Source organism: Sycon ciliatum, chromosome 5 (assembly GCF_964019385.1).
Source record: "Sycon ciliatum chromosome 5, ocSycCili1.1, whole genome shotgun sequence".
NCBI classification, from domain to species: domain Eukaryota; kingdom Metazoa; phylum Porifera; class Calcarea; order Leucosolenida; family Sycettidae; genus Sycon; species Sycon ciliatum.
Genome location: NC_088647.1, coordinates 27,663,807 through 27,677,843, shown reverse-complemented (window position 1 = coordinate 27,677,843; position 14,037 = coordinate 27,663,807). Strand labels below are relative to the sequence as shown.

At 45.7% G+C, this 14,037-nt stretch overlaps 1 protein-coding gene across 2 annotated transcripts; it reads right to left on the bottom strand.

The window, feature by feature from the left end:
• Nucleotides 1-302: 302 nt before the first annotated feature.
• Nucleotides 303-13,898, bottom strand: LOC135818222 (arylsulfatase J-like). 2 transcript variants are annotated; one of them, XM_065331579.1, is made up of 15 exons: nucleotides 13,651-13,898; nucleotides 12,703-12,817; nucleotides 11,804-11,855; nucleotides 11,428-11,531; nucleotides 10,622-10,761; nucleotides 9,711-9,799; nucleotides 9,214-9,318; nucleotides 8,237-8,300; nucleotides 7,852-7,949; nucleotides 6,588-6,724; nucleotides 5,444-5,505; nucleotides 4,927-5,038; nucleotides 2,529-2,572; nucleotides 1,388-1,495; nucleotides 303-666 (listed from the first exon to the last, which is right to left on the bottom strand). In XM_065331579.1, exons 1-15 carry the CDS (start codon nucleotides 13,760-13,762, stop codon nucleotides 488-490), a joined length of 1,521 nt encoding a protein of 506 aa, XP_065187651.1. In that variant the 5' UTR covers nucleotides 13,763-13,898; the 3' UTR covers nucleotides 303-487. The 2 variants fall into 2 exon arrangements, with proteins under 2 accessions (XP_065187651.1, XP_065187652.1); XM_065331580.1 differs by having other exon boundaries at nucleotides 9,711-9,796.
• Between the last annotated feature and the right edge of the window lie 139 nt (nucleotides 13,899-14,037).

The following is a 14,037-nucleotide window of genomic DNA, read 5'->3' as shown; positions in this document are numbered from 1 at the left end:
ATACATGTAACTTCACAAGAACAAATTTTAGTATGGAATTAAATTAATTTTAGTGCAAAAGAGGCCGTGTACGAAATGGTACGGAAATAAATTCCGTCCGAAACTTTCCTGCTATACAGTAAGTCAGACACTCGCGATGAGTCACATTTTTGTCTTCAAGACAGAGTGTGCGACTTATCGCGAGTAGACTGTACTTACTGTCCTAGACTACACTTTAAAGGGCACTGGAAGAGACTAGTGTGGTACTTGACGAAAGCCTACTGTGGTGGTGTCATACCCAGGAACGCATGGACAGTGCAAGCTCGCCCATACACACATAGTCAGTTTATGTATTTCATAGCCAAGTGGCCGGAAGAAGAAAACAGAAGTAGTCGATCAAACGAGAAAATAAGGCCACAATATATCGGCCAGAACCCTGGCAAGAAAAGGATTACTGCATTGAACAGAACTAGTTGGACATTTCCACCAATTTGATAGCATTAGCAGTTTAGCACCAGCCCGGAGACCATGCTCCATCGTATAGCGCTGGGTTGCATTTGGGATCCGGTGGGTGCTTGCTGTAGAGGTCATCCACGTATCCTTCCATGTACTCCGCTAGCTGAGCCTCCATCACCTTGACCTGGTCTGGCATAGTGGAGTAAAGATTGTTCTTCTCCAGTGGGTCAACTGCAACACAAGAAATCACAGATACGTGTAGAGATATCAAACGTGTGATCCACAAATTTCAGGGAACACCAACTCACTGGTTACTTAACTCTGTCCTTTGACTTGAGTTCTAGATGACTGTATGATTCTCGGGACCCGTGCAAAGCACTAAAAACTAGGGGTGAAACGAGTATCTATTTTGACCAATCGATCACTCGTTCATAATATTCGATCGAGTATCCGATTATTTCGAGTATTTTATCAAACTTCAAAAGCGCTAGATTTGTGAGTTCTCGACCAATTCGGGAGAAATTATCTGTGAACATAGAGCAAAAGTCGCCAATGTCTTGTACAGAGTGTAAAGTAACGATTTTCATTAGTACTTTCATAGCTCAGATCGTTACTTGCCGTGGTGATCGCATTGTCCAAGTCATAAAATACTGACTCAAAGGTATGCATAAGGCATGCATACCGTGATGTACAGTGGACGAGCGGTATAACAAAAGTTTTTGAAATATAGAATGCCAATGCTAAAAAAAAAAAAACGATTGAGTGCAAAATTTCGAATACTCGCTCGTTTGAAATTAACTAATCGTTTCACCCCTACTAAAAACTGATTGTGACAGTACCGCAAACCTGCAACACAGTGCCATGCATAAACCAAGCATAGCGGTAGCACCGAACCAAGGTTATGTGCATTGTGTTCTCCTGACATGGTGCGATATTGCTGTCCGTAACGTACCGTCCACGTCGAATAGCCATGGGCCTTTGTCAGGCTTTGCACCACTATCGGCCTCCATTCCGTCATTGTCCAGAAACACATCATCACCAGGGGGTGGATACCAGCCACCTGTGGAAACATAGAATTGATATCGGGCAGCAAAATAAATGACGATTTGTTCTGCCGGGAATTTTGGTCTAGTCTCCGTACAGCGTACAAGAATACCTGGCTTCAACATCTCAACGTGCGTGTACATTGTATAGAGCAATATATATACCCAATGCTGTAGACAGCATATATATACTCAATCTGCGGACAGCATGCTGTTTCGTTCTTTTTGAACTCATCAGTGCAGCACAGAGGAAATGAGGCCGAACCTGATAGCAATGGAAATAAAAATTTCCAATCAGGCCCGAACGTACCTTGCCAGAGTGCTCAAACTGACAAGTCAGTGAGCTCTGCATGACGCAAACAGCAAAGGCACTACCCCACGCAAGAGTGCTCAACTGCTACAAGAGCAGGAGCGAAATACTCAATCTGCGGACAGCATGCTGTTTCGTTCTTATATATATATATATTGCATAGAGCAATGTAAACAAGCTCATAGTGGTGAAAAACTTTGCTCTCTTCTTACTCCGAGTATCATGGCAACAGGGCCAATCATCAGGCAATGATTGGCCATGCTGCCCTGAAACTCAGACGGGGTAAACAACAGAACAAAACTTCAACTTGTGTCGCAGGCTCCTCTTCATTATCAAGACAACGGCCACTTAGCTTTGGGCCTGATAGAGTAGTATGCAGTAGCAAGAAGGGAATCATGTCTATAGTCGTGTATGGTACACATGCATTGCTCATTTATGTAAAGAGCAGAAGACAAGACGTAGGAAGACAATTATTCTGTAGTGCAGTGCAGTGCATTCAAGCCTTGTAGCACTTCCTATGCATGCTTTTCATGCATGCATACGTCCGGGAGTGTGCCATGCCTTTGGGTTATCTGTCTCTCTCTCTCTCCCTCTACCTTACTTTTTTCCCATATTATTCCGTGCTGCTTACCTTTGGCTATCGTAAGTCCGGTGAGTTAGTGTAACACCTCCAATTTTATTTACTTTTTTCAGTTTGGAGTGGAATAAAGAATCATAATAATGTGTTTGTTGTGACTCACTAGGTGATCCTGGAATTCCTGTGATGTACTTGTATTGACCGACTCTGAACAATAATAGGTCATCACACACACATTTGGAAGCAAGGCCACACGGACACACATGCATACAAGAATGTGCACACCATTGGACCATTGGACGCCCATCGCCGGAGGCGATGATAGTGATGCTACGGCAGAAGCCATAGCAGCTTGTGCTGGGATTGCAGCATTTAACAGCTTGCAAAGCTGAAGAATTGACCGCCACTATTCAGTCTGGTCTACACCACACAGCTATGAAGTGGCTTTTTCTGGCCAGTGCACACACACACACACACACACACACACACGTACGCACGCAACGCACGCACACACACACACACACGCACTACTACTACTACTACTATGTACAACTGCCACAAAATGGCCACGTCGCTCCCAGAAGCGGGAGACAACAGCGAGAAAGGAAAAAGAAACAAGGAGAATAATTGAGGTGAGAGGGGACCGTTCTACACATAGCTAGTGTTTCTGACACACACACACACACTTGTACTTTTTTTTGAATTCTTTATTCTCACGATGGCACCATCGCCAATAATCTGTCCCTCCAGGAAATCGCGATTCCACGGATGCAACAAATTTCGCGATTTTCGCCCAAACCCGCGATTTTCAGGAAAATCCACGATTTCCCGCGTTTTTTGTTCTTTTCTGCACTATATCTCACTTTTTTATGCACTTTTCAAGCAGTGCTTTCCATGATCCTGTAGGTTATTTGCACAGTACGACTCGTACTACTCCCAAGTAGATATACGATGCAACAAATTTCGTGATTTGGCCCAAATCCGCAATTTTCTGTAAATAATTCCGCGAATTCCTGGCAAGTTCTGCATCATTCCGCATTTTTCGTCGCATTTTTTGTTGTTTTCTGCCGCAATTTCTTGCGCAAGTTTTCGAGAGTTTTTTCCGCAAATTCCCGCAGGGACAGAATAAGAGTACTTGTACTTGTTGCTCACTGCCAACACTGGTCACGTGGGTCTCCCGGGGAGAGGGGAGAGAGACTCAACAGGAATCTTGGAAAGATAACTCAATTGGCTATTGATCCGCCCAACGGCCGACACCCCCTGAAATCCCCCAAACTCTAGGTGGACTTCAAAATGATCCCACTTACGGGCTCACCACACACACGCATGCACACGCACGCACACACACACACACACACACACACACACACACACACACACGTACACCACCACGGACGCACACACACACACACACACACACACACACACACACACACACACACACACACACACACACACACACACACACACACACACACACACACACACACACACACACACACACACACACACACACACACACACACACACACACACACACACACACACACACACACACACACACACACACACACACACACACACACACACACACACACACACACACACACACACACACACACACACACACACACACACACACACACACACACACACACACACACACACACACACACACACACACACACACACACACACACACACACACACACACACACACACACACACACACACACACACACACACACACACACACACACACACACACACACACACACACACACACACACACACACACACACACACACACACACACACACACACACACACACACACACACACACACACACACACACACACACACACACACACACACACACACACACACACACACACACACACACACACACACACACACACACACACACACACACACACACACACACACACACACACACACACACACACACACACACACACACACACACACACACACACACACACACACACACACACACACACACACACACACACACACACACACACACACACACACACACACAGCAAATCAAGGTATTGAGCACAATAGCATGATAGTAATTGGCAATTAGCCCAGGCCGACAGGCACACACCCAGGCCTGCGGGCACACCTCCGCACATGCACACGTGCAGGCACATGCGCGCTAAAACTGCATTATGAAACATCAAGAAATCAACTGCAAAGGAACGCTCCTTCACATCTCGACAGCTCAAGAGCTGGAAGAAGACATGTCTTCCGATATGACACCATAAAGGAATGTCCGTAAGATTTTGCGAGCTTGTAAATCGTGCAGGGACAGCCACAGCAATACTGCCAATATTGCGAGTGTGCCAGGGCTAACTAGGCTTTTCTATGCAAATCCCACATTTTAGCTTTGGAAATAGCGGGCGGGTGCATTATTCATTGACAAATTTCTATGCTTTGATACTCAAAGTTAGTTATTCCCTCTGTGAAATTCTTTCAAAAACAATTCTGCCAATCCATACATGTTGATAATAATTGCTTGATGTTTGCTTCATACCTGATAGCAGATACATTGCCAGTCTTGTCGATGTTGTACACAAAACCAGTTCTGGGTGAAGTCAAGTTGTTCTGCAAGGCTGGCCACACGTCCAGGCCGTCAATGTCGCTAACTGCATGTGGATGCACAAATCATGCAGGCACACAGACACATCGGCTCAGACAATCGCAGGCCTGGCAGCGAATGGCATGCATATGTATATGCGCCTGTTCATGTGAATGCATGCATTATCAGCAGCCGGCACACTGGCAAGCAACTCAGACACAAAGCTTACGTTGGAGACTTCCTGATCAGAAAATCATCGGAAGAAACTAACATGCACATGATATTGTATCATATACCGGTGATACAATATTCTCAAGCAGGTTCGTCTTCATGATAATTATTGCAATGGTGTTTCACTAGAAAATTTCTAAACAAAAGGGCTTAAAAATGTGAACTTCACCCTAAAACCAAAACTTCGTCCACCATTATAGGAAGCACTGCAATTCAATATTGCAGCAAAATCATTCCTTACCATCAACTTTGCCACCAGCAATGGAGACCACTGTTGGATACCAGTCCACAGAATGGGTAACTCTACACGGTACACACAACATGACATTGGCATAGTTTTACGCTGGCACAGTATGATGCTAACACAGTAGATCATGGCAGCACAGCACTATTGTGGCGCATTACTGCGGTAGCACAGTATTATGCTCAGCATCCTCTCTGATCATCACACTCTATCCACTGGCGATGCTATTCAGAACAACGAAACGCCTGAAACAACATTGTAAACTTTTGTTTGTACCACTCTTGGTGGAAAAAGCTTTTTTTCTGCAATCATTTTAATAATGCATGAAACTCAAAGCCTCAGCTAGATCAGCTAGATAATTTTGCCCTTCTTTCGCTGCACGTGTGTTATGACCTGTGTGTTTGCTGTTCCCATGCCTTCAACACTGCAAAACTTGCGGACTGTATTCTCCTCCCAAACTCGGACACGCTCTCACAATGGGCATTAAATTAGTGATAGTCGCAATGTGATAAGGCTGCCTATATAGCCTCGGGCACGGCACACTAGTCAAGTAGTACGAGTACATGTGCATGATTGCATTCCTCACAACAACACTCTTATAAACTACCAATACAATGTTCTCATTGCAACATGGATGCAGGAGTTATTATTATGACTCAGATTGATCAACAGCATGCAGCTCATCATTCACGGTTCACTTTCGGGAATGTTGATTTGATGGCACTATCCTCAATACCAGATGCATGATACACCCGTTCTCTGTTTTCACCCTGAGAATGGGCCATGCCCGAACAAAAATGGTGAGAATTGATGACGTATGCAGCAAAAAACCCGTATTTTGAGTGTTTGAGTTGAGGTGAAAAATTCACCGTTCACGTCAGACTCGGCTAGAGGCCGAGTTTTCAGCATCTGTAGGAACACCACCACCCTTCAAGGATTAAGGCGCAGATGCAGCTCCTAAAGCGGTGGGAGGTGAGCAGATCAGCTCACCAGCAAGTGGTCAAAGACCGATAGTTCCATTCACTGCATCTTTGAGGTATCCTAATGAGTAATGTGTATTTTCAACTATTTTGTTTAAATGTGTAAATGGCTGCACTGGAGTCTGTGAGTGATTAGACAAGTTCATCATCGTCCGACTCACCCGTTATAAGTATACCCGGTCTTGTTCAGCATAAATCCGTGGATGAACGCCGAGCCACGCGTGCCTCCTTCCCACACTGTGTGCTTTCCGCCGCGCAGTGGCCAGTTGTTAGCTCCCACTGTTGTCGGTCCTCCATTCTGCATATGGGTACACACATGCCACATTTGCCCAGGAGCTCGCCTTCTAAACCAGTTGCACATAACTGCCTTTTTTCAGATGCACGTCTTTATCATTATTTTTATGTATTGACTTGGCTGCACTGAGTTCACCATGCACAGTCAGGTGTCCATACTCACAGGTACAGGGTGGAACACGCCGAGCAAGACACACATATACCCCAAAGGTTCTATTCAGTCTGAGAAATACGTGCATGCCACATGGAAGCCCAAAGCTCTCAATGTACATGACTGCAATGGCATGTTATGAGGTGAATAGTCTACAGGCGCGTGCCCCGTATGGGTTCCTGGGTGCCCGGAACCCCCTTTTTCGCTCAAAATGCAGGATTTTGCTTCATTTTTTGGAAATTTTCACGGGGGAGGCCCCCGGGAACCCCCTCTTGAACGGCACCGGCGGTTGCGCTTGGTCTATGTACCGTAACTTACTACTACTAAGTCTACACATGTTTCAGCGCGTTTTAATTTCAGCCTCCACAGACCAAAATCATTTTTGGGCCACATCAAATTTCAGACTGTATAGCTCCTTCTTTTGCTTGTCTGCTTCGTCACCTTTCAAGTGAGGAGTGTTTGGTTTTCTTGCCAATTCTAGAACATTCCTTTAAGTCTGTATTCAATTTAGTTCATGCGTGCCCCCTCCCCCCCCCCCCCCCCCTCCTCATCATAGCCCTCATGATGCCCAATGGGCAAAATATTGGCAGTACTCTATTCTTCTTTTTGTGCAGCTGTGAGTCTGTTCGGGGAAAGGAGGTGTTTACAAGTATACAGCTCCTGCCTGTCCTGCCTGTCCTGCCTGTCCTGCCTGTCCTGCCTGTCCTGCCTGTCCTGCCTGGAGAATCTTGTTGTACAGTATCATGAAACTCAAAATTTCAACTGCAACACATTTTAGGCCTCAAACAGTCAAAGCGTCAAGCCGAAAATAGATTCGCGGCGAATATTTGTTGATTTACGGCATCCTGTGGGCTTGGCTGTACGAAGTTACGGCAGATTCGGTCATGCATGACGTTAATGCAACTTAGTCTTCCACAGCGAAAAAGGCAATTTTGGGCCAATCCGCACGACTTTAACATCACCCCTCCAAGAAAACTTACATCCGTGGTGAAAATCATCATTGTGTTCTCCCAGAGTCCTTGATCCTTGTAGGTCTGCGTTATATTACCGATAGCTTCATCCATAGCTGTCACCATTGCTGTAGGTTGGAACACACGAAGGGAACTTGAACAACTCTGGAATATTTGAGCACACCCGATATGACTGTCTTCATTCTCTTACAAACTCCATGAAAGAACTAGAACTGGACCTGGGGCAGTCACCCCTCCTGAACAAATTAGGGGACACGTGTTCTTATTACGTCCTAACTGAATTGCAATTTGCGCTGCAACTTTGAGGGACATTCCGTAAATAGCTCGATTGCACAGTTTGGAGCAACACACTCTGAATATGAAGTTATTTTCGTGGGTGGGAGCGGGAGCATACCTGAAAATGTGCGTCTCTTCTTGTCCTTGATATGGCTGTACATGTCCACGAATCTCTGCGGGGCCTGCCATAGACATTGCAATAACCAAAGGCAAGTGCCAACACAGATTGGCACGGAGACTGGGGCTTAAAACGAACACCTAGTAGCCTAGACCGTTCTTATTATGATGTACTTTGAAGTACTATTGTATACAGCTTAAGCACAGTTGCTTCATCACTGGGTACTGTCAGTCTATAAAATTTTCGGCCCATTCAATTTCGGCCTCCCAGGGCTAAAACACATTTCGGCTGCATTGAATACTCGGCCTGTAAACACTGTCACAATGAACCTCGCAAAAGAAAATTTCGGTCGCAACAAACTTTCGGCCAAACGTGACCTGGCCGAAAATAGCCGAAAATAAATATGCGCCGAATATTTGTTTACTTACAGTATAAATTAGTATGCTGTGCTTGGTGATATACTAGCTTGTTCATTCGTTGGCACTCGGTTCTCCAGCGCCCGATAGTACTGTAGTGACAATTCCACTGCACACTGTCACTGTTTGTGTTTCCATGCATGGTTGAGGGTCAATATTGGCAATGCTCACTGTGTATTAAAACATGATAGTGGCAGACCCGTCGCACCGACTTTGGAGGTGAGACGGCCATGGAAGGGGAGGGGGTCGGGGTTCTGTCCCAGGAAAAATTTCAAAAATTGAAGCCAATAATTGTAAGCACATTTCAGAGCATTCGGTACCATTTCAGGGTACTAAAATGCTTGAAAGACCATTAATTTGATTCTGCAAAAAGTCAAGAATGTACTGCAATCGGGGACACGAATTCTTCATTATTCGCGCCACGTTTATGCATGTGATCAGCACACTTTGTTGCAGTGTCCACCAAAAAAAAAACATCACCCTCAAAAGTGGGGAGGCTTCAGCCGCCCCGGCTGTGACGGCCTTCAGTGGTAGCCTATGTTAGTCTGATGATGGGTTTACCTGAAGTGGTCCATGCACTGATTGGAAAGGCAGGTAGAGATAGAGCGGACCGCTGGTCGCATTATGACCCTTCGCGATGTTGATTGCCTCCGCAGCAAATGCATACTGTTCACACCATACAAGCAACAGCAGCACAACCAGAAAATTAGAGGTTTGTTTGTTTGTTTGTTTGTATTCTTTATTTAGAGTGGGAAGTCCAAAACAGGCCCTAGCCTAATAACAATGGTCCCACTAGAGGTGACTAAGAATTTAAAGTTCGGGAAGGGATTGTAGCACTGAGTGTGCCAGTGATACTATGCAAGTAGGTTATGCAAATGCAAGCAGGACGTGTTGTTCATCAAAAGAATGATGAGATTCGTGCTAGAAATACTGGTATTTTCTGATCTGCATGTTTGTCATAATACAATGATGTAATCAATCAGGAATAACAACAAAGTTTTGTTTGTTTAATGCAGCTTCTCATTACCTGGAACCCTATAAAACCTAGATTGACTTACAGCGGAGTATGTTCCATTGTCGTTCACAACATTACTATAACTGTCCGCTGTGTCACGGTGGAAGTCCAAGCCATCAATGTTCACATCTTCTACATATACATGTACAGCGCAGCAGGACATGACACGATGCATCCTCAGGCAAGAACGCTGCACTCCTACAGTAGAATGGTGTGGACGACTCCAATGCAGCAGCATTTGAAGCAGAGAAATGGTTGTGCCAGGTGCTGGGTGAAAACTGACGATAGTAGTTAGAGAATGAGTTTTCTAGAGAGCACCGTGTTGGCACGCATGTAACATATTATTCCGCCATTTTGCCCGGCTCGTTTTTACCACCATTTCCCATAACAGGGTAGGGGAACAATCGGACTTTGAGTAAAAGCGTTCCACAGCATAACAGAGAAACATGGGAGTAATCTAGGTCTAATGGATTCACACAACAAAGAAGGCAACTTACACAGGCCCGGTGGAACCGGTCTGGTCGGTCAGGCCATGGCCGGACCAACTTTTAGGTCACCGACATGTGTTTACTGCTAAGGAGATCATGTGTCTACCCTACATATCATTCACAACGTATGAAAGACTAGGGTATGGTCGGACCAATCAAAAACTGCCGCGTTCCGTCGGTCCTGATACACCGCTGGAACAGGGACGAGCACTTGGGGCAGAACTCTTGGACGTCTGTGTTAGGATCCACAGGATTCTATACTACAGCTCCGCGTATGAACATTGTTAACCACACACTTAACTTATGCATTCGTATTGACTCTACTTTTCCCGTCTCCACGAAAGAGAATTTAGGTGAATGTCTTTTGCGAGCATCCCATTTTGCATCATACATGTAGCTCCAAACGTTGCACCTAAACCTCTGCCAACTTCTTTACCTGCGTACTCTACGTGTGGATATGGCTTACTTTTGTTCTGTGAGTTGCTTGGTACACTGCCGCTTCGCCTGTGTGTGTAGTAGTCCTCAGCTCCCAGGTAGTAGCCAAAGAACGAGTCAAAACCACGCTGGGTCGGCGTGTACTCTTTGTTGCAGAATCCAAGGTGCCACCTGAATCGTGAACCAGATGATCGAGCAGGAATGCACATGCAGTGTGAGGATGCAGTGTGGCTGTACGCCATATTTTTCACGCCGTGTGTACATGTAATTGGCGCAGCCCTGTGCTGCAGTTAACTTGAAAGTTAGTCTTCATCATTAGTTCGTCATGTGCAGTTGTGTGCGTCTGTTAAAAAAAATTTTTTTTAGAGTGCATCCCTTGTTTCCATCATTTCCTTGTTCAAAATAGTCATTTGTCAATGTAGCCATATCATCATTTTCCTGAATGTGGAGAAGACACTGACTGGCCTAAGAGCTGTAAGAACAATCGAATTGCACTTGGAGTGAAGTTCGGAGATACTCAATCTCTCCTATTTACGCTCATGAAATGACGCACACACACGCGCGCACTCACACACGCACACACATACACACACACACACACACACACACACATACCTCAGACCTGCCCATCGCGGAAGCGATGATAGCGAACAGCTATGTTAGACATAGCAACTTGTGCTTGGATTACACCATTCAACAGCTTGCAAGGCTGATGAATTGACCGCCACTAATTTTAGCCTGGTATCCACCACACAGCTGATTGAAGTGGCTTTTTTCTGGCCAGTGAATCCCTATTTTTCACACACACATACACACACGCACAAAGTGCAAACTCACTTGCCAATGATGTGAGTAGAATACCCTAGAGACTTGAGTTGCTGTGCCGTTGTGGTGATACTGAGGTTGAGCCCGTATGCACGCTCTGGCTGGATGACAGAATGCTGTGGAAAGGAGATCAGAAGACAAATAGAAATTTACAGCTAAGTTGAATTCAGACCATGAGTCGTAGATCTCGACAATCACCTGTCTGCTGCTACTCTTAAGGCTAAAAACAATGGTGGAAATTCACGACCAAAAAATACAAAATCCCAATACGTTCAAATCAAGTTACCCTCCTCGATCCTCATGACCTAGAAAACTAGCCGTGACATGAGCGAGGAAGCACATCAACAGTTCATAAAGAACAGCATTATTTCGGTCAGCCACAACTCACCTGTAGACCTGTATGGAAGGGAAAGCGTCCACTCATGAAGCAGCTTCTTGTGCTGTACACAGCAAAGGGTGAAAAAAAGGAAAACTTCAAACTGTGGAAGCGCGATCTCTGTGGAGGGAAGCGCGATCTCTGTGGAGTCTCAGCCTCGAGGGTAATGTCGTGGACATGGAAATCCGGTCGCACGTCTAGCGGCCCCAGGGCGCTGGCCATGCGGCCGTGGATAAGCGGAACATGCAGACCATGCAGCACGCTGGTCGCATCGCGGATCAACATGACTTTGTGCAGTGCACGCAGTGTTCTGAACGCGCTGGGGGCGCCGGCCCCGGTCAATCGACTGGATTTCCATGTCCGCTACAGTACATGTATACCACCGATAGAGCATAAGTTCGAATTGCCAAGCACCGGAAACTGTAAGATGACCTCCTTAGAAGAAACTGAGCGCATACAGAGTGTCACCGATATGATTCTAAGGATACGAGTACATTTTGCATTCCTAAGGGTACACACCTCTGCGACGGCAGAACTTCACCTAACGTGACAAAGCCGTACACATTACTTGCACCGTGTGCATGATAGATAACCTCACAGGGGTGTATGAACACCTACTTTGGGTTCACTCTCTGCTGGCCACTTTGCACAGTTTCGATTATTGAACCATGTCCGTGATCAGGTAATGTGAAGCTCTGCTGTCACTGCAGTGGATAGAGGTTGTGCAGGTAGTTGACAACTCTTCAGGGTCCTGTACTCTTGGTATTTCAAAAGAGTGTAAAATGCATGTTGTTATTTCCAAAATATTATACTGGAAATCCCAACTTTCATTAAAATTTCTACTTTTGCTAAGGAATTCAAATGGAACTCTTGCACTGTTATCTTGTTTCTGCCGTCACATTGCTACTCACGGTGAGCAGACCGGCTGAACATAGGTGTGGTTGAGAATGACACCTTCATGAGCCAGTGCGTCGAGGTTTGGCGTCTTGATGGCATCGTTACCGTGAAATCCAACATCATTCCAGCCTGGAGAAGGCAAGAGAAATTCTTTTTTGAATACCTTGGAAGACCCAGGATATCGCCACTCGCACCAACCTCTATCTATGCCCTATACCCTAAACCCAGCTTATTTCCAACATGAGCAGTGCTGCCAAACCGTCCGATTTTTGAAGGCTCTTCCGAAAACCGGTCCGAAAAGGGAAACGTCCGAAAAGCAGCCAAAATGTCGGAAATCATTACTTTCCTATGCAGAACTCCTGTACTTTCACTTTTCAGCGCAACTGAAGGCATGAATCACTACATTTGCCTCTAAAAAGGCTAGCGCTTGGCTGTGGAAGTGCAAAGTAACATGTCTGGATCAGTCTGGATGGCATGTACGCTGACAGTGTGTACCATGGTGTACAGAGTCAGTGTGCGACCACACTCATCATTACAAAATTCATGACAACTCCGGGGTTACCATGGCAACGAAGCGAATTTTCATGGTGTTTTAGGCGATATTTTGAATTCTCTGTAAAAAAATTGCCGAGGAGAAAAACTCGCACCATGTGGCCAGCCTTGGCGGTGAACTGTGAAGGGTGTCCGATTTTGGCCGAAAATTATTTGGCAGCACTGCATAAGCCAGTTCTCTCCAGACCTTTCCTGGGTGGAACAGTCAGCGGTTTGGAACGGACCCAAATAATTAATTGAAGTCCCAATCAATGGATAAAATAGCTCAGAAAGTACTCGCAATATCCGGGACCGTCGAGCGATTCACTAACGGTGTGTGAATTTGTCAGCTAGCGCTATTGCACCTACACCTACTGCTTGGGCAATCGAATCGAACCATCGCGGAAACAAGCGCTCGTAGGGCCACTTACCGAGGTCATCAGCAGCCACGAAGAGGATGTGAGGTGGACTGGCCGCCAGCGTTACGCCATGTCCAAACACTGCGACCACAAACAGCACGAAGTTCAACCTCTCACAGGCCATGCTCCTGAACCATTGGGTGCTCGGGGGTCCAAGCAGATAGGGAAGGTTTTCAGCGCTACTCCTCTTGGAGTACGATTTCACAACACAGTTTTGTAAATTTGTGACAGTCTATTTTTGATTTTGTAGCACAGAATGACTATGATTATGAGGTCCTTCAGTGAAGAAATTAGTTATGAGAGATTCTATCTATCGCAATGCCAATGGTGAAGAGGCGAACAGGGACGTACAGATCACGCGATACCGTTGATTCTGTAGACATCAGCGGTATCGCGTGA